The 24,363-nt window shown below is 39.9% G+C and overlaps 1 protein-coding gene across 3 annotated transcripts; it reads right to left on the bottom strand.

The window, feature by feature from the left end:
* Positions 1 to 5,599: 5,599 nt before the first annotated feature.
* On the bottom strand, positions 5,600 to 21,028 carry ptger2a (prostaglandin E receptor 2a (subtype EP2)). Of its 3 annotated transcripts, XM_029444965.1 has the most exons (4): positions 19,040 to 21,028; positions 18,478 to 18,632; positions 16,342 to 17,248; positions 5,600 to 8,665 (listed from the first exon to the last, which is right to left on the bottom strand). In XM_029444965.1, the coding sequence occupies exons 3-4, from the start codon at positions 17,164 to 17,166 to the stop codon at positions 8,375 to 8,377; spliced, it is 1,116 nt and encodes a 371-aa protein (XP_029300825.1). In that variant the 5' UTR covers positions 17,167 to 17,248; positions 18,478 to 18,632; positions 19,040 to 21,028; the 3' UTR covers positions 5,600 to 8,374. The 3 variants fall into 3 exon arrangements, with proteins under 3 accessions (XP_029300825.1, XP_029300820.1, XP_029300833.1); XM_029444960.1 differs by having other exon boundaries at positions 18,478 to 21,028; XM_029444973.1 differs by lacking the exons at positions 18,478 to 18,632; positions 19,040 to 21,028 and having other exon boundaries at positions 16,342 to 17,446.
* Positions 21,029 to 24,363: the final 3,335 nt, after the last annotated feature.

Here is a 24,363-nt window from a genome sequence, read left to right as displayed (position 1 = left end):
GTCATTTTATGGATTATGGGATTGTGCAGTTTTGGTAAATTGTACCAATGGACAAACGGCTGTCAGTAGGTTAACTTAGCTAAATGTTGTTACTGTTACTACGGTTTGTCAGACCATCATGTTAACATCACAACATGAAATCTTGCGGGGAACAGCTTCCTTTTATTGTTCTGTCGCCTGAAATCTGCTGCATTTTTCGATCTTTCCCATCTGAGGGTTTGTCTTACAGGCTGAACGACAAAACATGGCGTAGTCTCATGATGTAGCATGAGTGGTTAATCGTTACCGACTACATGAAAAATGATGTTGGTAAAACATGAGAAAATAGTGAAAAATGACCTTAATAACTCTCCACATTGCTTTTGCCTCGGCATGCCTTTGGAAGTCCAAGTTATAAAACAAGGATACACACTAAGCCCATCTGCCTTTTCTGATCGTAATTTCATCTCCTGAGGCTTTGTCTGCTTCCTCTACAGCATTAAGTACTATTAGATGCTCTCAAATCCCTAAAATGATTATGAACGAGTGTATTTATGCATAAATGTGTGTTTTACATGCATGTGCATCTTTGCTTTTATATACTGTTAGGACGCATGATGTGTGTGTGCATCCAATGCTGGATCTTAGAGAAACATATGTTTAATTAAACCACATTCAATGTGTCGCAAGATGCCTCTCTCAAGGTCGAAGTTGACATGTGAGGAAAACATTCCACTTTCAAAAACTTGAATAAACGTTGGCAAATTCAGATTTAATGAGTCAGTAATCCCTCTGCACTGTCTGATAACCACTGAGGTACCTTTGAGAAAAACGGCTAATCTCTGTTTACTCTAATGCTCATAGGCCAGAGGCAGAAAACTGAGCTGAAGTTGCAATAATAACAGAGGAAGACTCTGGAGGTCATACATCCTCCTCCCTGGGCTCTGCAGTCCTGGAAGCTGTAGATGGCGATATTTCTGTCGTTATATCTTCTCTCACAGAGCGCTCACTGTCACAGCAGCCTTTACATGAGCATTCAGTTTACAAATGTGGATGTATAAATGTGTTAGCAAGTTTTAAAATGAGTAACACAACTCCTTACTAGATAAGTGAAGAGAAACAAATTCATAATTTTGAGCTTTGCTTTTTTTTTTTTGCCTCCCTAAATACATCACTCCATAGCCGTCCAGAATGTACGAGATAGAGAGACACGAAGCAGATGTTGAACATCGTTTCCACACGATGTTTCGTCCTCTTGCACCACGCCTGTTATCTTCACAGCTGGGGGACAATACAATCCTACTGTTGGTCGTTTACAGTGATAACGCTGGCAGATTTACAACGTGAAATTCTGAGTAAAAGTTGAAACAGGTCGTTAATTTTTACGTAGAAGGAGACAAAAGCAGGCTCCTCATTTATACATGACAACTGTTTATTTTGTTAGCCAACTAGCCAACACACAGTGAAGGAGTGTCGGTCCTGAATGGACCTTTTTCCAACGTAACTTGTGACCTCACACAATAATGTGCTAGTTCACTGGACATGCTAATATTTGCAATTTATGTTACAGATAAACATACTGCATTTTAGGAAGTTTACTACTTAAATTACCAAAGAATATGTATATGAATTATATATAAAGTTCTTGTGTGTAAACATGTTTTCGTAAAGCTGCTAAATTACTTTTACCAGTGTGAACGAAGCATTGTGTCTAATTTTACTTATAGCGATATGATACAAAGATGGAGGACAGGATATATAAAATTCATCCTTATTAACCAGCAGCGTTTCTATACATTTTGCTCAAAGAAGTATTTTACGGTATTTATCTGCTGCCCAGGGACACTCGTCTATAAAGCCCCTACTGTAGTTGAATTAGAGGAGGAAGAGTACAACCTTTCAAATGAGGCAGAGCGGTTTCAAATATCTTTACAATGCGACTTGATGTGATTTCTGTGAGAAAAGCCTTGAGGACAAATTAAGCAGTTTTAAAAGCTATTACCAGAAGAATGTTCCTTCATTATAGCCTATTTTTAGAGAGCAGAAGACCTAAAGTTACAAGCTGTAACGGGAAACTAGAATGGCAAGATATTAATTTACCATATTTGATTTATCAATTGCTTTGCAGATTGTCTTTCTCAGAACTAGAGATGATTCAAATGTGCATATGAAAGTGGAAAGTGTGTGTGTGTGTGTGTGTGTGTGTGTGTGTGTGTGTGTGTGGGGGCAGTTTACTGTGAATGGAATATCAAAAGTTATAAACTAATTTCAGTTTGACTAACGAGTCGACAGATCTATCAAATCTACAGAAAGCTTTAAAAAAACCTGGAAACTAAACATGTCACTCGGCTCAAAGCTTCGGGTCGACTAACGGTAAAGTCTTCTGATGACTAAGAAGTTTTCTTCAACCCAAATAATTCTTGTAATGATCGACTCATTGATTATCCATCATGATATAAAACAAAATCTTTCAACTGCTTTAATCATACAGCTTCTGTTTCTTAGATAAAAGCAGATAAACGTGTATTCTTTGCTATGCTGATGACGTCCAACTCTATATCACCTGTAAACACAATGATGATGTTTCTCTAAATGCTGGTTGTCAAGGAATGGAATGAAAAATACTGAAGTAACTTGGTTAGATAATCTGTCTGAAACTCCAAAATAAAACCTTGAGCCCCCCCAAGCATTAAATCCTATTACTCCATCATAAACATCCCTTTGAATCCTCTATAAAAACCCACAGCTATGAGTAAGCCTCCAATATTCTGGTGCCACCATCTGGAATCTGCAAAGTAACGTGAACCCTCTCACACACACACTCAACACACATCAGCTCCTCCTTCCTCTGACCTAATCATTACACACAGTATTATCCAATTTCACAGACAGGGTTGATTAATCAACTAATAAATTATATAGAATAAACTCAGTTATGGCTGATGTGTTCCTGAAGTCTGTTGGCCAGTTGGAGGTAATTGTTTATTGGCAGGACATTCATTGACAGAAATCAAGCCAGATATATAGTGAAATATTGGTAATTAGAGGGGGAAATTACATTCTTATCAATATGTAATTAGATGACATGTGCAGGTTTGAGTATGACTCAACACTTTGGTCTTGTGATGCCATAATGGCCCCAGTGTGACTGTAGGTGGTGTGACCTTAGTAGGGTTAGGGTTATTGATGGAGATCCCTATGCAGTTGGCTACAACAGCTACTGTATTCCAGGGACTACTTTATGTGTTTACCTTCAGACTCAGATGCCAGGTTTCCATCCTGTATCGCAAATCACCAAATTTTGAGAATATATCCAGAAGAAAATGTAAATAGACGCTTGTTTCCATCCTCTACCGTTATGCTATTATTAGGAGTTGGTTCGTCGAGATAAGCAATACGTGGCTGCAGTTCTCTAGTTAATGAGTCATTGCAGAAAAAGAGGGCTCAACAAGATGATGTCATTAAAACATTTGCATGTCAAACCTCAAACGGGGAAAAACTATGAAAAAACTGAAATGAGAAAATATCACATTTGTGTTTGTTTCATGTATTAATACGAGGAAGGTTACGTCAGATCTGTGTGGAGCGATGAGGAGCAGAACCTTCAGCCAAGAGAGAAAGGTTTTACTTGTTTAACAGGGTGGATGTAAATGCACCTAGGCACGTGATAGAGAAGACGTATCTAAATTTAAGATATTTTATACCAGATTTTCACAAAAGTAAATGCATCACGGCTACAATGTGAAAATACTAATTGCTGCATTCAAAACTTTACTTAACTGGAGGTAAAGAAGTTTAATGCACTCAAAGTGAAAAGTGATTGTTAATGCTTGGATCAGAGAATAAACCTGTGACTCATCTAAAAAGCATGCAAAGACACAGGAAGTCTCTATTACATAACTTCAGTCAAATTAGAAAACAGATGCCTTTCCAGTCAATATAATCCCAAATACATTTGCACGCTTTTAACAATGTTAATACACTTGGTAGTTCGTACTGCAGGACAATGATCAGGCACAGATAAATATTCACACACACACGCACGCACGCACACACGTACACACACACACACACACACACACACACACACACACACACACACACACACACACACCTGATGTCAACAGGCTCTTAGTCCACTGTTGTTGAAAGAGGGAGAGAGAGATTAATTTACAGAAGGGATTGAACGAGAAGGAGAGGAGAGAATGGCATATAAATGGGTTGTGGCATTTCATGTCTCCAATCCTGAATCATAACTCTTGATACATTAGATTATCTCACATTCACTGACTAATGGTGGGAGGAGAGAAGGAAGTGTTGCAAGAGGAGAGGAGAGAAGGAATAGAGAGAGAACACATGGCATTATTTGACGGTTAAATCTGCAAAAGTCGAGACACAATGTTGCAGCGTGGCATCAACACAGGAGCGACATATCTCCACTGATTCAGGCCCTGATGATTGAAACACTACAGAAACATTATTGAGGATAAACTTAGCTAAATGTCTGAATATTGAACTAAAAACTATCTGCACCTCTATGGTTTCATCCTGAAGCCTATTTGTTTACATGTTGGTCGTGCTGCTTCCTGCTCTAACTGTACAACAATCACTGCTGTTGGTACTGAAGAAAAGTCTAAGTTCTTAGACGTGTTGAACTGATTATAGTGTGTGTGTGTGTGTGTGTGTGTGTGTGTGTGTATGTGTGTGTGTGTGTGTGTGTGTGTGTGTGTGTGTGTGTGTGTGTGTGTGTGTGTGTGTTTTATTTTGCTGAGTTATGATGTCTGTGGCAAATTGTGTCAATCATGATGGGAAAATACGACTATTGCATCGACTGTTAATAATGTATTCATATTCGTCTACAGCCCCACTCTGATTAGAGTACTGTCTGCTTCACTAATGGACATTTGTGAAATATCTAGAAGACAATGAAGGTGATCTAGATGTCAATCATTCACATTTTTGTTTCTTTTATCAAGCAAAATGTCCAAGTTAGGCTTTTTAATTTGATAGTAGCTGTTTCTAATTTCCATAAATAATTAGCCATCAATTTGCTTTTCATAATAATACAAAAGAGGTTTAGGGCCACATGAAAAAATGTATAATTGAATGGGATATTATTTTACATCTTTGTATTTGAGTTCTGACTTAAACGACTTTAAACTCAAAAGAACTCAAATGTTTCACATGTGGCTCTAATCCTCTCCTGCATAATGAAGTGCCGCAAACGAAGAAAGAGCAAAACAACAAACACATTTATGATCTCGATCACGAGACACTTCTTGTCTCCCTGTGCTCTTATAGTGCGTATAAATGTCTGTCACAGGACCCTGTGGGCTGATGTGGTCCATGCTCAGCCTCAACACATTGGCCAACTTATCTCACGCCACAGAAATATGATGTGTTCAAATGAACAAAGCTTTAAGTGACATGGAAGGAAAACAGCTCAAGACAGACGCACAGAAACTGAAACACGCACGCATAACTTAAAGATGTTCCCCATCTGGAACCCATCCCCAAACTCTGTGTGCGTGGTGTGTGTGTGTGTGTGTGTGTGTGTGTGTGTGTGTGTGTGTGTGTGTCTGTGTAGGGTTACAAAACAGAATGGACAGAATATGTGTTGGATGAGATTTTTATTTACATAAAAGCCATAAAACACACACATACAGTGCATTCAGTTGAATTTACAGTACTTTATAATTACAGAGTACAAGACATCCAGGTAGGTAGCATTCTGGTTTGACAATATTACATTTCAGTGCCGTCTGTCACACACACACACACACACACACACACACACACACACACACACACACACACGTATGTGGAAACTTGAAATATTTGCATACACACACTGGCATAAACGCAACAGGAAAACACACTGCATACACACAGAAGCAACACACACACACATACACCCACAGGAAGCTGTAAGCGATGTCGTAAACACTGAACATTTTGATGCTGAGCTCAGAACCAACAACAGACCAACGGAGGCAATAAACCGCTGTTCTCACAACACAAAAGCAAAACAATATCGCCACTGCTCTCACACAGATACACTCTCACACCCACACTGTTGACACTTCTTAGATAAAGTCTCACAGGCCTTTCATTCCTCTTTTAAAATGAGAATGTTGGAGAACTTTTACATGCATCAGGACCAAATTCTTTCAATGTACACTGGACCCCCGCTGTTGCATAACTCCAGTCACTTCCAATGTTTTCCTATTTCGAGAGATTCATGACCGGATATCCTGCAGAAATCTCTGGTAGCTTATTTTCTTTTTATTTCAGTTTCAATTTGATTCATTTGAAAGGAAGAGGTGCTGTAATAGCTACAATCCCCCGTGGTGTCGTGTAATCCAACCCAGTATGAATCAACTATGAGTTACTTTTAGCAGTGCACACATGTAAAAAGCTAAATAGAGAAAACAACCTGCTTCTTCCAGGAAACTCAGCGGTCATCTGATGTCAGCGGTTAGAACAGAGCTCATTATAATGCAGTTACATTTGTGACTGTGAAAGCAAACCAGCGTTTGCTTTAGTTGGCAGTTTAACATGTTTGAACAATCAGCACGAGGATATAATCAAAGAGTGAAATCCTCACGTTTTCCATCTGGACTATTAGCGGCAATTTAAGTGGACGTCCTTTGTCCCTGGTGGACGGTCGTTCTCTGGAAAGACCCGCAGTGAAAATAACATTTCAAGATGTACTCTAGTAAAAGCAATGCAGTTCAAATGGCACTTCAGTCGTAAAGTGGATGGGCAAAATGAAGGGGCGCTCGTTTCATAGTTTCCAAATAACTTTTAGGCAACGTGACAGAACAAAGTACCTGCCAAGAGAAAATGAAGCAGGAGATCTGTCCCATAATGACCTGAGTACTAACTGAGAACTACTTTATGACCAACTGAAAACAAATGTGGTACTTCTTAAAGGGTAACAGACAATTCATATCAACAACGTACAGGCTCGATACTCTACAGTTTTGATTATATACTGTATAATTATTTTTATTTTTAACTGTTAAAGTTTCACCACTGGCTCCGTTTTTTGTTAGTTTTGTCCATTTGTTTGAATTATATTTAATTATTATATACTATTACATGCATTGCGACACAGTAGCTATTCCAATGAGTAACACTTAATAAGGGATTTCAGCTGCAGCATATATTCCTTTAGGAAAGAAAGAATAACCTCAAATTCATTCTTGAATTAAATAAATATTATTCAAGTGTTTCTGACAAAAATCATTTAAAATGTTATTTTTGTCCATTAAAGGTAGTTTGCTCTTTAAAAAGTACCATCATTTGCTACAGTTGTTCATTTTCATAAGCATTACAATACAGCAAGATTATGTGAGAATATCTTCTCTCGCTGTTAATTACATATTTAAATAAGAAGCAGAAGTTTTCAAGTGTAAAGGTAACTGCAGTCTCACATGAAGAACTTATGATGAAACATTGTTATTATATAATATGTGCTACATATTGTACATGGACATATAAATGAAACATCAACGTAACCTTTTCTGTGTTTATCACTGTTACCACCCTCTCCGAGTGAACTTCATCTGATGTAGCAAAAGTCTCTCCAGGCTTCCTGCCCTTTGACCTTTGCAGCAGGGATCTGGTCGGAGTGCGAGGGGAAAGGTTACCAAAGCAGACCAGGGGTTAAGATAAAGAGTTCAAAAGAGATTCATGCCTCCCATATTTAACACCAAATATTAGAGTTTTCATTTAGACTTGTATGAACACGTCTCGGTTTGCTGCAGACTGATACATTCAAATGCATCGCTTTGCTTTCCCGTTGCAACAAGAGGCCTCTGTGCCCTTACACGTGAGTCTTCTTACAGCAGCATCATGATCACAGCTGATCTCAATGTGCTTGCTTGTTCTTCTTCTTTTTCTTGACTCCAGGCAGGATATTAATGTAAGTGTGGATCAGAGGCATGTGAAGCAAGTCATCGTCATTATCTGAATGTCATTAGTACGTCTCATTCTGTCACAAGCACAATGAAGTCTCTTTCTCCAGCTTCCTTTTTAGCAGCCTTTTTTAATTTAGTTGATTAATTGGCATAAAATACAAGCAGCAAAGGAGGCAAAATGTTGAGCTTTTACACTTGAGCTGTAGAGAAGTCAGTGTGCAGTCAACACTTGCACTAGGAGTGGAAGGAGATCCCCAGTAAATGGCAAGAGGCGGACACCAGCTGATAGAACTGGTTCAAATGTTTGTCAGTTCGACAGAAAGGGCCTTTATCTAAGGGAAACACATTCATAAAGTAGATAGGAAACAGCACCCACATGAGTGGGATGGTGTGACACAGGAAACCTCCACTTCATCTCTAAAGAAAAGCACACTCTCCAATAAATATGTAATAATAAAGTATGTTTATGGTCATAGAGTTTCCACAGAGTGAAACTGCTCGGTGCACTCAAACGTCGAGCGATACACTTCCACGTTCGCCAGAGAATTCTCTTTGGCTATCGATGATTTATAAGTGGAACCCCTGAAGATTCCCAGGGGGGGCTGGCAAATAGAGCCCCAGAAAAAGTGGAGCACGCTTGGTGAGAGGAGGATAAACACCCAGGGGTCGATGATGGAGTTCACGGAGATGAAGCGCAGGGCAATCAAGTCCATTCTGTGAGACTCCTTGCCTTTTTTTATGGTGTTGAGGTACACCCGGATCTGAGACAGGGATAGAGAGAGGGAAGAAGAGGGAAAATAGAATTAACTTCCAAGGTATTATAACACTTCACCATCCATAGCAGGCAAACATCCTAGTTAACATCCTAAATCTCACACTAAAGCCTCTAAAGCAGCAGTAACAGATGAAGACTGGGACCAGTTTATAGTGATGGCAGGTGAACAATATCATTTGAAACCACAGTTTAAAAGCTGATACTCATCATGCTTGTTTAGATACAGAGAACGTGGGACATTTCAGAAAGCAGTGACCTTTTCTTTGTTTCTGTCTCCCTGTTCAGCAAGATAGTAATTCACCCCATACAGTAAACTGTTGTCAACTCTCAATGAGTATGCACACTGGAAGAGAAAGATAGACACCGAGTGGACCGTTAGTCTGTTTTCAGGTTCACAGGGAGCACACAAGAGCATACCAACTCAACTCAACAGAAAACCTGACCTAGACGGCTCAGCTTGTGGAGCTCAAAGCAACAAAAAAAAAAAAACATTTGAAGAACTTGAAGACTCCACAGACCTTCTTGTGAGCAGTTTCATGTAGGAACTACTTTCTTTCTACCGAACTACACCCGCCAACCGAATCAAGTTTGCATCATCTGGCTTTATTGTAATATATAATAAATGTTCGAGTTAAAAGTCCATTTTGAATGTTCAACAATAAACTTAATCCCTAATTTGTTCCTGTTGCTTGCAGAAAGCATCGTCACTCATCCCAAAACACACATGATGTTTGCAGAGAACTTGTACTAATGCAAAGAGGATATTTGAATTACTCTCAGCAGCATTGTGTTCCCTTTTAGAAGGACAAACACAGGCAGCCTGTAAATCATGAGTGGGAACATGTGTGTGTGACCATGTGTGTGAACTGTGTGTGAACGTGTGTGAACATGTGTGTATTTGGAAGTTTTAGGAGGCTTAACGGCAGATGCTGAATTCTGTAGCTGAACCAAATTGAAATCCCCATGCTGATATCTAGCTGTGTTAGTGTGCACACTAAGATACACAGACAATAAGAGACTCTTTGTTGTGAAATGAAGATTCATTATGACTGTCTGCATATTCATGCACGGATGGAAATGTCGAGCACTTTTAAAAATGTTTCACCCCTCTGTACCCCACAGTATAAAAACATACGAGATTTAGCCATAATTCATGCTTAAACAAGTATCCACTTAATTGTATATTAATACTTTGACAGAAGTCAGAAGGAACTACATTTTGACCAAATATGGTCACTGGGGTTGTTCAACTACAGGTTTTTAATCTTGGTAAAGAAGGCCTTCGGAAATGATAAATATGTGCAGCCATTAGCGTTCTTCCAGTCAAATAAAACCGAGTTAATGGCAAAATTAAACTTGACATTCCACCTCACTATATTACACACACACACACACACACACACACACACACACACACACACGCACACACACACTGTTTTGACATGTGTTCTTGGGCAACTCTTAATCGATCCTAGTCTTTGAATACAGCTGTTTTTATTAGCACCATGGAGGCCAAGAATGAGCAGCTGATTTCATTCATTGTTTCCTGTCTGCTTTAAATATGGCAGTGATGTCAGCTACCGCAGCGATTGTCCTGAAGTGTACAGCAGTAAACTCCCCAGGCTGATGTCCACAAGGTTGAGAACCAGCACATTAATACAATCCGTGGAAGCCATGACGAGCTCACAGGTTTAGATATTCTCGCTGCTGGTGTCTCTGGGGGTCAGAGGAACAATATCCAGCTAACTGTGAAGGTGAAGCGAACTTACAACAGGTTGTAAAGTCAATGTTATCAGTGACAGCGCTGCTTCTCTTGTTACTGCTAAGGAGGTTATGTTTTTGGTTCGGTTTGTTTGTCAGTAGGATTACGGAAAAACCACTGGGCTGGTTTTTATGGAACTTTGTTTCCACCAAGTTTGTAGTTTGGGAGGAACACATGCAATGTTGGAGCTCATCTGAATCAAGGGGAGGATACACAAATTAATGCATTTCACTTCTCGAGATTGAGCTTTTGGCCTTTTCCATTTTCTTTCTTCATCTCTGCTCTAACCCACCTTTTCCCTCTTGTATCTCTCCACTATCTCTCCTCATTCATCTCTCTGCCATTATAAAGTTTTTCTTCTTAACTAACTCAGGTTTGACTCCCATAAAAGCACCCAATCTCCTGAGAAGCAGTAGTTGGTTGCGCCAAATTTTCACGGCGATCTCATTATGCCAGCTTCCTGTTGTTCAGTTACACAACGCAGGGGCTCGATTGTTGCCGTGAAGACACCTTCCCAGCCAACTGCAGCTGCAAATGGCACTTAAGAGTCTTGCTTAAGGGAACATCAGCAGCTGTTCGCTTAACGGGTGAGAAAGCTCTTAAAAACTCACTTCTGCAGATTTCCTCAACCGCAGCAGATAAATGGTTAAATAACTAATTCAGGAAAAGTTAGCAAACTGTAACAACAAAATCTGCATAAAGTACAAATCAAGCAAGTGAGGATTACTGCATTTAAATATAGAACAGCTCCATGCTAATCCCAATGTCCTTTAAAACAAAACCGCGTGAGATCATGACGGTGATTAGTGGCAGGCCTTGCCATGTGTGTGAGACAAAAACGCAGCAGGCGAAGGATCGTGTGTGTGGAGACAGATTGTTTTGTTTAGCCAGGCTCGACCGTGAAATCCAACTTGCACTATGAGACCCTTCTCTTCTCCTCTCCCAGCACCAACAGGAAGCAGAACAGAAGTGTTAATGTGTGTCTGGGGTTGATGCTCGCAGAACAAAACACAACATGTTGTAGTTTCTAGGACTTTTTGTTACTTGTCATATAAAGGCCCCTAAAATCTGTGTATTAGGAAATAACTGCACCCTTCAAATTCTATTACTGTACTGTCTTTCCTACACTACGTCTACCGCTCCATCATCAATGTTTCTCTTCTTCTGTGTCAAAAGGCTATTGTCTGGCCTTTTCAATTTTTAATGCAATCACAGATAACCTTAGACACACACACACACACACACACACACACACACCACTAGCCCCCATTTTCAACTGGAGAAGGCACTGCAGAACAATGTAATATGATCTTTGTGTGTGGGTGTGTGTGTGTGTGTGTGTGTGTGTGTGTGTGTGTGTGTGTGTGTGTGTGACCTCAGACTGTGGTATCACATTGCTGGCTGGACACCCATGAGTGTTTATATAAGACATTAAATAAATAATGCATTAGTTTTGTGACCACAAAGTGAATATAAAACCCTTTTAAAATCTTAACACAGAGAAGTAATACACTAGTTGCTGTTGCTACGCCTCTCAAGCTTTGCTGTCACTGGAAGATTTAGTCAGCTGGTTAGCTGATCCACGTTAATTAAGGGAGTTTCTGTGGCCTTATAAGTCCAGATTGAAGCATATTGTTCGAACACTTTCAGAAGTGTTTCTATCGATCACTTCTATCTACGCACAAGCCCACAAGTTTGTCCCCTCCATAGACTGTGTATAAGAAATGGACACAGTCACTGTGACGTCACACATTAGTTTGTGGACTACCAACAAGTAACTCTCATGAAGTGAAAATCAAGTGAGGAGTCGGGTCATTTTCTCATAGACTTCTATACAATCAGACTTCTTTTTGCATCCAGTGGAGTCGCCCCCTAGTGGATATTAGAGAGAATGCAAGTTTAAGGCACTTCTGCATTTGCTTCACTTTTCAGACCCGGAGGTTGCTGTTTGGTCCCCACGAACATAGCAAATGTCTCAGACGTCTCTTCTGTAAAAGCCTTTTCTAAGAGGCCACTGATGTCCTATATAATGCTCAGTAACCTCGTTATGGATACACTATCAGCTTAACACTGAAAATAAATGGCTGCTATCAGAGAAGACGTCTTTGCCTTCATTTAGATGAAAGAAAAGAAATGGGGAAGGAAATTCTTCATGAGGGCGGATGCTCATTTAAAATAAGAGACTCCGCCCCTCTCAGTGTAATCACTTAGTGTGCTCTTTAAATGTAATACGGTAAAAGGTTTTCTTCATCTTCCTGCAGGTCAACAGATGGAAATGTCTGCCAATAAGTTAATGTGGCCATTCTGTGGATATATGAGGAGAGGAGAGAATGAGACTGCCACAAGTAAGTGATTCAGCAGTACGTATGACACATGATTCCCATAAGAAGAATGAATCATATATGACTGACATTAATGTCATGATAACTGCTGCCTGCAAGTGGTGAAAGGTCTGGTTACTTTCTCTGGACATCTGATGCAGAAAATGTACATCCACAGCTTAATGAATAACAGGACCAATGTAATGACATCAGTGGGTGGAAGACAGAGAAAAGAAATTGGGAGTATCTGCCAAATGTCATTGAAACAAATGCTGCCAAATTTGGAATCAAGAATGATTTAACAAAAAAGAAGAAACAAGAGACATTGACTCAAGTTCTTTCAACATCTAATGGATGTTATGAAATGATGCCAATCCATATGAAAAAACTCAGATCTCTAAGACCATTATGTCACATTAAAGTCACCAAAAAACCCTCTGGGGAAAGAAATGGTGTTTTGTTTTTGTTGTCACGAAGCCACATCGCTTCCCTTTGCAACGTTAGATCAGCCTCATCACACCACGGGGAATCACACACACACATGTTGTGAGGAGGTCTAACATGGAGATATCCTTCCTCATCCAAATCAGTGTTGTTGCCTTCTGAATAATCTCCTTTATATGCCGTCGTAGTGTTGACTGACATTTGAGGGCTAGTGTTCCCAGTAGCTGCGCTATATCATAAGATCTTTTCCCCCGCTTTCATGTCTGTCCCTTTTACAAAATTCAATATTTGGGTGAACCCATCAGGATGCTGAGTTCCACCCAAAAAGTGGAAACTAGTCCGCTTTAGAAACGTTGCGCTCAGAGTTGAAGCCTCGGCTGGCCAGGTTAACAACATGAGCATCCAAACTGGTTAATATTAAGCACTATTCTAGTGCCTGCTCACACAGATATTGCACCAATCACCAATCATCAGTACCAACATTGTCAGTCTGAGCCAAATATTGAACGCCCCCTGGAGAGCACTAATGTAGGGATGCTGTCAATTACAATTTAGACTAAATACTGAAGATGGATTTACTGATTTCTTAGCAAAATATTATATTCATTTCAGTTCTGTTTTAGTGTTTTAGCCCCGTTCAATTTAGACTTTTTAGATCTGTAATCTGTCTTCTCCTTCCGTCTTGTCTTCTTCTCTCCTGCCTCTTTGCTGTCTCTCTTTGTTTCGCCTCACGGTACCCGGGTCATCAATTTCACTCAGCCTCCTGATGAGGCAGTGATGACAGCCAATATAGTAATGTGACTCCAACTGTGTCCTTTACCTGCCTACAGTAGTCTGCAGAGGAGGACAATTTAATAACCATCACTTTTAGATGGACACAATGTGATAAATAAGATCATTTTAAGGCCGGTTCACTGTAAACTTCCCGTGGATATGTTGGACACTTTCCACGTATCACTTATCCATTTATAAATTACATTATTAAGCACCGATTCCTCCATGTGATACTTTTTCTAATGGATTATATGTTGACTTAAATATGTCCACAAACTAGCACCTCAAGGCTCTAGCTGCCTTTTGACACCACGAAGCCCCTTCAAGTCCTCTTAGTACAAAGATGAAATGCTGTAACTCTTCCTTTAGTTGGGGTAAAGTAATAAAGAGACTTGCACACACGTTTAGAACTTTACTAAGCTCCAGAACTATTTAAATAGTTTGATGTTGTTGATGCCATTACATTTCGTGTGATGCAAATCTTGGCAATCGTTTCAGAGACGAAGGTTATGACTCTGCATTTCAAGCTAAAGCTGAGATGCACACGATGGCACTTTCATAAGTGCTGTCTGTAATAAAGTGCACAACAATGTAGACTGCTGGGAAAGTTATTGATATAACGTTTGAAATACAAAGAGACAGTGTCAGAGCCGCGGTGGTAACAGACCGATTACCCAGGAGGCTTACTGAGATACAAGAATAGCTAATAAATGGACGATGAGTCATCTGTGGGTTGAATTTGTACTTTGGTCCATCCATCATCCAGCCTTAATGTCTTACTCTCACAAACCTCCTGGCTCTTCTATCAAATGGCTTTCACTGGCCAATTCAATTAGAAATATATCAAAGTTCACCGAGGTTACAACACAAATCGTTGTGCCAGCACTGCCATTAGCTAATCAGAATCATGTTTTATATCATTCTCATATTTATCTTTTATCTGAAGGGGTTCATGTATGCTGACCGACAGCAGGTGTGATGACGAGCAGAAGCTCCAGGCTGTTTGCATCCAGGACGTCTGAAAAGGTTTCTGAGACAGACCCTTATCTTCTCAGTACGGCCTCTGTCCAAATTGCTTCCTGATGACATAACTGATAATAATACTCAAACTCAAAGGACATTTGCATTTATGTGGTTACTGTGTGTAAAGTCTGCTTTTTGTATCATCTTCCTACTGAAATGATTCTAGTGATTAGACTCTCCACACAAAAAAGCATTTACTGTCTTCTTGAGGAAAAATGCAGAATATTTTCCAGCTTTTCTAGTTTTTCTATGGACTTGCAGTAACAAGTAACAACGGACTGGAAAACCTCTAATGGCACCTTGTGAATTTGTGACTGTACTGTAAGTAGTAATTGTAAATGGTGATTTATTTGTTCCTTTAAACTCATTAAACTGAAAAGAGTTAAAAAAACAAAACATTTTAGAAAGTCAGAAGATCTGAGTACTCTGACACTGACATGATATCTATATATCTAGTGATATAATCACTAGATATATAGATATCATGTCAGTGTCAGAGTCAACGTAAGCATCAACGTAAGCTGCTGAGTCGGGCACAGTATTTCCTGTCTACAACTTGGTACCAGAACAGCCCATAGGCTATTGTTTATGACTACCTGCAGGGCCACAAAGTGTGCCAAGACACAGTTACACAAAGATATGCATCAGCTTGCATCACATATACAGCGAACTGTATCTGCTCTGGGTCACATTTTAATAGATTTTTGATAAGATTGTTGTGTTTCTGTGTCTGGCTGGCATTTGAAAGATAAATATGTTGCATCACAATTTGGATCACTTACAGTAGCTACTTTAGTCTCTTTAAGTGGATACATCCTGAAAGGAAACGCTCCAGTCACCACATGCTTCTGATTCCACACAACAATAGAAATGCATATAAATGATATTCATTTGTTCTTAATATTATTATAATATCTGAAGGTGAAGAAATGTGTATGTTCAAGTATGTCAATTCAGTATTTATATACTTATATATTTTCTGTTTATTTTATTTTATTATTTTTCTTTTCAGTTCTTCGTCTCTATTTTTATACCAAATTTCATTGCTTTTTTATTTATTTACTTTTTCTGCTATCTTTGTTATTTATTTAAGTTTTTACAATAGTATGTTGATACATGCAATGGTAGTAATCACAATACTATCTTTTTATTCCTGGAGGAAGGGGCCTAAGTCAGTTAACTGCTCTTGCGTTCATCCTCTATAGATTGAATTTGCATTAACGAAAGTAATGTCACATGTTCAGCTGTCAGCATCAACCTGCTCACCTTTACTCTGTACTTAAATGTGTATTTCTACAGAATGGCTAAAAGCATGCGAGTTATCTGCTGTCCTCTTACCACCAGGGGCAGTGTGCAGATGATGAAGATGATGGTCATGAAGACCAGCAAGATGAGATGCTCCACCTCCTCCGCTATGGACATCGCCTTGCGGTCGCCGCTGGATCTCGTGGTGGCCATCACCGAGCCGCCGTTCCTCCTCCGACGTTGGAACATCTTGAACAGCTGGTACACCACAAACCCGTTGCACGCCACTATGGCCAGCACCAGCACTAGCATAAGAGTGGCGTATAGGTTGGCGTAGACCCGGTCTTCATTTCCCTCAGGGTTCATGTCTATGAAGCACCACGTGCCGGGGCAGTATTGCACATATGTACCGAAACCCGCAAAAGGGAGGAGACAGAATAACATGCATAACAAAAAGACCACCGGGATTGCGATGTAGGCACATTTCATGGTGACATGCCGGCTGTACAGGTACGGGTACCCAATGGCGAAGCACCTCTCTAGTGCCATAGAGAAGAGAAGCGACATGGTGGCCAGGCTGAAGAAGGTCATGCTGACACCAAAGTACGAGCACACGCTGTGAGATTCAGACGACATCCCTACCAAGGTCATGTTGCGTGAATACGACAGCTGCACCAGCGGACTGATGAGGCAGGTGCCCGCTAAGTCCGTGACCACCAGCGACGTGATGAGGACGTGAAACAACGAACGCCGGCACGTGTCCCCGGCCCTTATGTCTCTTCGTCTGCGGATTTCCAGTATCAACAGGGCAGCCACGTTGCCGAAGATGCCTGCGGCGAACATGATGGCACTGATCAGCGGGCTCTTGGTGGAGTCGATGTGGTGCTTGCTGTGGCACGGGTCATCCTCTGAATTCATAATGGCTGGACTTAATTACAAAATATGTCCCCGCTTCCAAAAGAGTCAAAAGAGTGTCCTTAAAAAGTTGTCTGCAGCCATCCTGGTTAAACAGAAAGGAATAAAGAACATCTCTGAGATTAAGAGCTGTAACAATCAGTGCATTCGTCAAACGGTCGCCCTACAGGAAATGAATCGTCAACTTTTCATCATCTATTAATCGTACATATCATTTAGCTGCAGCCCTAGGGAGATTAGCAACATTTTAAAACATATCACGAGTGACAGATGTTTTACTGAGTTTACTGAGCATGTTATAATACTGTTTCAGATGTGTTATGACACTCTTACTGCTTACTAATTTGAAACTAAAGTTAACCAAAATTCTGTCGGCCACAGCCTCTGCCAGTCTGTTCATCAAGAAACACAAGATCCCGGCTGCCAAGGAAATGTGATTGTGAGAGAAGTGAAGGCTGCATACGAGTGCTATGTTCCAGTGTTGTCGAATAATCCCAACTGGCAACATTTGTTTACTTGCCACTTATTGGTCTGAGGAGTTCCTGTATTATTTACACAGCACTCAAATTCCACGTTTGCAAGTCTTTGTCTAACTTAACTGATCCCATACATACACAGAAAAAGGCAAAACATTGCCTTCCTCATTAAAAGGAACATCTTATATACTGAAAGATTCCAAGTTTGAACTGTGCTCCAGTGTGAGTTTAGGAGTAGTGAAACCCAAGATGTTCCTCTTCTGTCTCACCAACAGATATCAGCTGACTTTATTCCCAGTACATAAGGATCTTACTCAGAAAAAAAGTGTCTCTAACTAATAGGCTAATAATATATGACATAATGTCAGTTGGTCCCGTCTCAGACACACTCTGAAAAGTCTCCCAACAATACGCAATGTAAAGAAATCTTTTCTGGAACATTAGAAAGAAGAAACTGAAAAACAAAGTAGATTATAATGTTATCCGGCCCTAAACATTGATTATGAATTAGCAGAATGTCTCTCTAGTGTCAGAGAGAGAAAGCAGAAGCAGTTCCTAAAAAGCTCCGGCTCAGTGACCACAAACTGGCAATCGAAATAGGAAGACGGCAACAATCAACCTTAAGAAAACGGAATAAAGTTATCTGTGTTTGACATGTGAGGCTGAGACAGAGATGCACTTCCTCCTACAATGTAAAACACCCAATGGAAAAAGCGACATTTATTTTAACAACTGTCATTTCAGATATCAAAGATCTTAAATGAATACTTCACCCCCAAAATGACAATTTGTAAATCAATTACTCACTTTTAAAATTCTAAAAGTTTAAGTGACTCACCTTCTTGCTCTATCCAGTGCCCACTCTGGTGCTGAGGTGTCGGGCTCCAAGTGTCACGGAATCGGTCCAAAATGACACCAACTACTGTGGGAATGTCGGCTGTCCCCAAAGCACTGAGGAGAGCAGATGTGTCCAGGTGTTGGGTCTGTGGACGGCTGTTTGGGTTTCGTAGAAGTTGAATGAAAATTGTTCGTCAGACAAGTATTATAAAACAAGTGGGCTAAAATATCAGTTTGAATTGAGTTTGAAAGAGACCGTGTTCTGACTGAGTGAGACAACAAGTATTTTATTAAAGTAAGTTTTATTTGGGAAACAATGCTGCTGTATGTAATACAATGTGTGCCGAATGGAAGATCGACTACAGAGTTACAAAATGACTTGAGTCCAGCTGTGACAGCATCAGCGTTTTTCGGACAGAAAGGGAATTTTTACACTGGCGGATTTTCTAAATTGAGTTTTGCGTTAAGGTGGCTCCGAAGGAGGAACACGCCGCGAGGCAGCAACTGTCACACCCGCGTGGGTTTAACGGCGGTGAAACGCGTCCAAATAAAGAAGTGCTCACCTATTGTACAACTTGCTCCTCGTAGTGGAGACGTGTATGTCCGCTTGTTACAGTCCAGGTTGAGTAGCGCAGCAGTGAAATGTATCGTTTGTTTCACTTCTAAAGACGCTCTGGTTTAAAGGTGAGGTGTGGAGAGGGCGAGGCGCGCGGCACTGTGGTGAAGTGGGGATGAACGGGCCCTGGGTACAGTGAACGATGCGGTGACGTCACAGGGATTGGGAACACCCATCATACAGACGATCCCAATCATGCAACCTGGAGTCATATACAGGGAATGATACATTAATAATGTATACCATAATACATATTTCATAATGCCCTAATATATAGATGTTACTAAATATATTTGCCTTTGAAGAGCACAACGACTGGTCACTTGAATAATCAATTAATGATTTAGTCAATAGAATGTAAGAAAATAGTGAACAATGGCCATTAAAAGTGTTTTTAAATCGTTTGATTTGTCCAAAATCCTAGAATATTATATTTAAGATGATATGAAACAGGACACAAGCAGCATATCTGTCCACTGGATAACTGACTTTGTTTGCCATGTTTTGCTTAATTCATAACAAACGATTAATCAACCAGAATTGTTGACAGATAATTTTCTGTTGGGCGATTAATCGATAAATAGACTAATTGTTGCAGCACTGATGAAATGCAATTATTTTACACAGTAATCCAGACAAACATTTGTATGTGTGTATTTGATAATAACAAAATATAGATGTTAATTTTAACACAGAATGTGCTGACTGAGTGACACTGCATAGCATAACATGAATCAATGTTTCATGACACTGTGCAGAAGTCCTGGCCTGCAAATATGAATAATAATAACATGAACAATATGACATCTTGGGAATATTATCCCTCCATATATATGTGAGGTTGGACATACAGTATGTTGACATAAGAGTGTGTCCTGTTGTCCTCCCACATGAATCCAGTCTGAAAGATGTTTGCTTTCCTGTGTGTCTTCATGTGTGGAGATCACATGCTCTTCTGGGTTTCCTCCCACAGGCACATGGATTTTCAGGCATTCATTTCCCATCGGGATAGGAGTGTTTGTTTTTCTACATGTGTACTTCATGAACCAGTGACCTGTTATGTCTTCATGTTCAAACTAGTGTCACAATTTCACATTTTCTGTTTCTTTTTTCAGAATTGTGCCATGTTTTTCTTATTGTTTGAGGTGATGATTTAGTGCAGCGAGGATGACGTCAACCATAAAAGCATAATGCAGCATCTGCCCATTCTTAGCAAAATAGCTTTAGAAAATAATATAGTGCCTTAAAATGTTCTAATTGCACTATTTCACCCACTTTTTTAACATAATAAAAGCCAGACAGGATCCTACAATGGGCAGTGATGTATGCTGAAAGCACTTGAGTGCTTTTTCAAGCCCATTAACGGACTCTTAATTGTGACATATTGCCATCACTGCTCTTCTCTCACTGTCTCTTGATCTGCACACTTCAGAATGACCTCACACATTTTAATATTGTTATTAAAAGTGCTTTAGCTGTTGAGGTATTGAGTGTAAGTGTATGGCATAAGCAAGGCTCACAAACACACAGTAATTCATATACAGGACGGGTCACATTTTGCAACCTGACTCGTCAACTTCTGAAGGGTATTTTTTACAGCTCTCGTCAGATACAGGAATCCTACGCGTGCCTCCTTCCTGCCTCTCTAACTCTTTTTTTATCTTTGTCTTCCTGTTGCTTCTCTTCGTCTCTCTTTGTTCTTGTAGTTCAATCTCTCTATTCACTCTCTGCCTGCTTTTACCTTTGCTCTAGATTTGTTTCCTCATGCGGCAGACGCCTCTTTTACCTTGTCCTCTGCCCTTACTCGCCAACATGCCTTCCCTCTCCCTTGCCTTACTTTCCTCTTGTTTTCTTTACTCCAGTACTTTTTACTTTTACTGTTTTACATTTAATTTATTTTCCTCCCTTTTCCTTCTCTTCCTTTTTCTTTCCTTTTGAATTTAATTTCCTTTCCTCTCTTGCTTCCACTTCCACTTCCTTTTCTTTCATTTCTTTTCTTTTCCTTACTTTTTCTGTCCTGTTCTTCTTGTATTGTCTTTCATTGTTTGCCCTCTCTTTGCTTTACTTTCCTATCAAAGCAATGGCAGACAGCAAATGTCTACACGTGAAATTATGATTTTCCTCCAGTGACTTTATTGTAAATCAAAGCACTATTACAACATATGATATCCATGTGTGATAAAGAGTTGCAGTTTGTCTTTTAATCAGAAGTCTCCCAGATAACAGTTTTAAACCGAACCAGACAAGCAGTCAAGGAATCCATAAACTAAGAATTCTGCTAAGAGTCCAACCTTCTGATATTGATCACCCTCGAGGCGATATTGAGCCAGGGATTATGGAAATACTCTGGTGGGAGTCTGTCTGTGCTCTTTATTTAGGAGCAATTAAATTATTAATCTAGGTCTTAATACACAAATCCTTTAGTCCCCCCCCCAACACACACACACACACACACACACACACACACACACACACACACACACATATATACAGAGTCCAACAGCCCTAACCCTAACCCTTAATTTCGTACATCGCTCCTTTATGTTACAAGATACATTGCTGTGTGTGTGTGTGTGTGTGTGTGTGTGTGTGTGTGTGTGCGTGTGTGTGTGTGTGTGTGTGTGTGTGTGTGTGCGCGTCCTGCTAATCGTCTTTGTCTGAATCATTGAGTTCATTGATTTTGGTGAATCTATGTCAGGAATGAATCCCGTCAGTCCGTAATTACACACTGAAAAACATTACCGCAGAGGAAAACATTAGATACTAATGATTAATATTTATCAAATGAGTGTGAGTGGAATGTGACCAATCGTCTATTTTAAATGTGGTTATTGAAATGTAAACGTGTGATCAGATTACAGAGGGTTTGGATATTCTGGCTGAATGTTGTACTGGTGTTGACACTTAAAACATGGGAGACTGACTATAAAACCTTTTTCACATGTACAGTCTCCCGTGTTTTATAGTCGAAGTAAAACATACATTGTAGTTTTCACAGGTTGAATAAAGTAAAGTCTCCGCTTGGCCTTTGCCTCCACCTATAGAGTGCTCTGGGTAAGTACAAGCATCAGCTGGTATTTAACACTAGAGGGCATATTCTTTTACAGTATGTTGGTTTTTATAATCTAATCTCACTCCTTCTGTGGTAAACAGTGAGTTTATAATGACTTTTTCACTCTCAATGATAAAGACAGTGGAAAGCATTCAGACCCATCAGATTTGCACATTTTTATAATGTCAATGATTTAATAAAAAGATTACATTTACATTTTTCGTCAATTAATTACACACAATAATTCAATTCAATTTAATACACTTTTTTTGTTCCGGGCAATTTCCTGAGGCACGCCGAGCAGTGCAGCAACACAATATAAAAGGGCTGTTTGTATAATTGAAATTTGAATAAGATGTACACATTGTAATAGTATAACACATACGTATAAATGCAGATTAAGCTATACACCGTACAATGATATAAGATGATCATATCAGTGCAAACATAACTACACGACTAAAGTCATTCAAAAAGACAAATGAATGAGTTAAAAGTTACTTAAAGAACAACAAGAAGATGACTGGACTGATGAGACAACACGCAGCGTTACATCTGATGACACACTGGTGCTGCTCATCACCTGCTGGTTCAGCTCTGAAGACCCAGAGCTGAACCCCAGAGGAACATGTAGTTACACAGATGTTCCCCATCCAAATCTGGGGATCTGCCAGGAAGAATGAAGGAAACTAAGACTAACATAAAATGGTCCAAAGCGTCTCAATGCTTTGTTTTTTTAATGTAAATTTGCAACAAAAGTGTTTTTGCTTTTACATGGGTTATTGTGAGTAGAATCAATTGGTAAACATGTAACAAACTTTAAATTAGCGACATGAAGTGTGCAAAAAGTGCCGATGCCTGTATTGACGATACTGTATTACCACTAGAATAGTTGTAAAATATGTGTTCTGCATATAGTTTGCAGAGTGATATGATTTATTGCTCGGCCAGGCCTTTTCTATATCCATCTGGGCTCTTTGCCCTCAGTTTGGTCTGCAGCCAGTGAAACACATGCTCAGCAGTTTGACTGACGTGGCCGGCCAACACATTCCACCCTGGCTGTGTGTTTGGGATAATTGTCTGTCTTAAAATTGTGTATATGAAGTTCTACGAGTTGTACACAGTCCTCTGAGTATGGATGTACTATAAATGATTTCTCCCTTGTCCTCTATGGACAGTACCAAGGCCTTTCTGTTCTTGGACCTCCGTCTCTCCTCTGGCTTTCAGTGCCTCCTTCCAGACATCTTGGATCTGTTCTTCAGCCTCTCTGATCTCCGCTCCCTCTGTTTGAATTGTGTTCTTTCTGTATAATTCAGTGTTGTGTTTGTGTATCTATCCCCTCCCAGGTCTTTGTGGTGGAGACGAGATTGTGTGGCGGAGGACCTTCCTGTTTCTGTAGAACCTGGGAGTTTCTTAATGCCCTCTAATATTTCTTATCGTCTATTCTTGTGTGTATGTCCATCCTGGGAGAGGAATCCCTTCTCTGTTGCTCTTCCTGAGGTTTCTTAAAAAAAAACAGTTCCTGTTAAAAAGTGTTTTTTGGGAGTTTGAGCTCTAGTTTCAAATCCAATTGGCTGGAGTCACTGTCTGTGCTGTATGCTAGCATTTGCTGTTGCAGACACTAGGTGGCGCACAAGTTAAAGTATTTTAAAGTTGCATTCATGGCCTGTGATGAATGAATAACCCAGTCAAATAAAATAGATTAAAAAGACATACAAACTATTTAATGTATTATAGTGTATTAATAGAAGAAAAAGTAATACTAATAATAAAAATGCATTTAGCCTTCCTTAATTTAGACAGTACTGTTTATATTAATCTGTAGGGATTATAATGTACTCTGTATACTGTGTTTTAAGACATTATAAAGTCCTTTTCTATTTACACTTCTATTTTGATAAATGTCTTTCAATTAAATTCTCACGTGTCTGTCTGTCTGTGTGCAACACTTAAACACTGTCTCTCTTTCATTGTTGTGAAACAGATAGAGTTACATCCGGATTAAAAGCTCTCTATTTGTCTTTTCTCTAATACGAGCCAGATGTTCCTCCACCACCGGCCTGCTGTCACTCAGCCAGCCTCCGACCAATCAGAGCCGGCCTAAACTCCTCCCTCCTCCCGCCAGAGTCTCGGGGCTCCGGCGGAGAGGAGGAGAGTTCTTCTTTCTGCTGCAGTCCCTCAGTCCATCTGTACCTCTCATAGTGCAGAGCTGCTCAATC

Source organism: Cottoperca gobio, chromosome 2 (assembly GCF_900634415.1).
Source record: "Cottoperca gobio chromosome 2, fCotGob3.1, whole genome shotgun sequence".
Lineage (NCBI taxonomy): Eukaryota > Metazoa > Chordata > Actinopteri > Perciformes > Bovichtidae > Cottoperca > Cottoperca gobio.
Note: the sequence above shows the minus strand (reverse complement) of the source record. Positions and strands in the feature narration are given on the sequence as shown.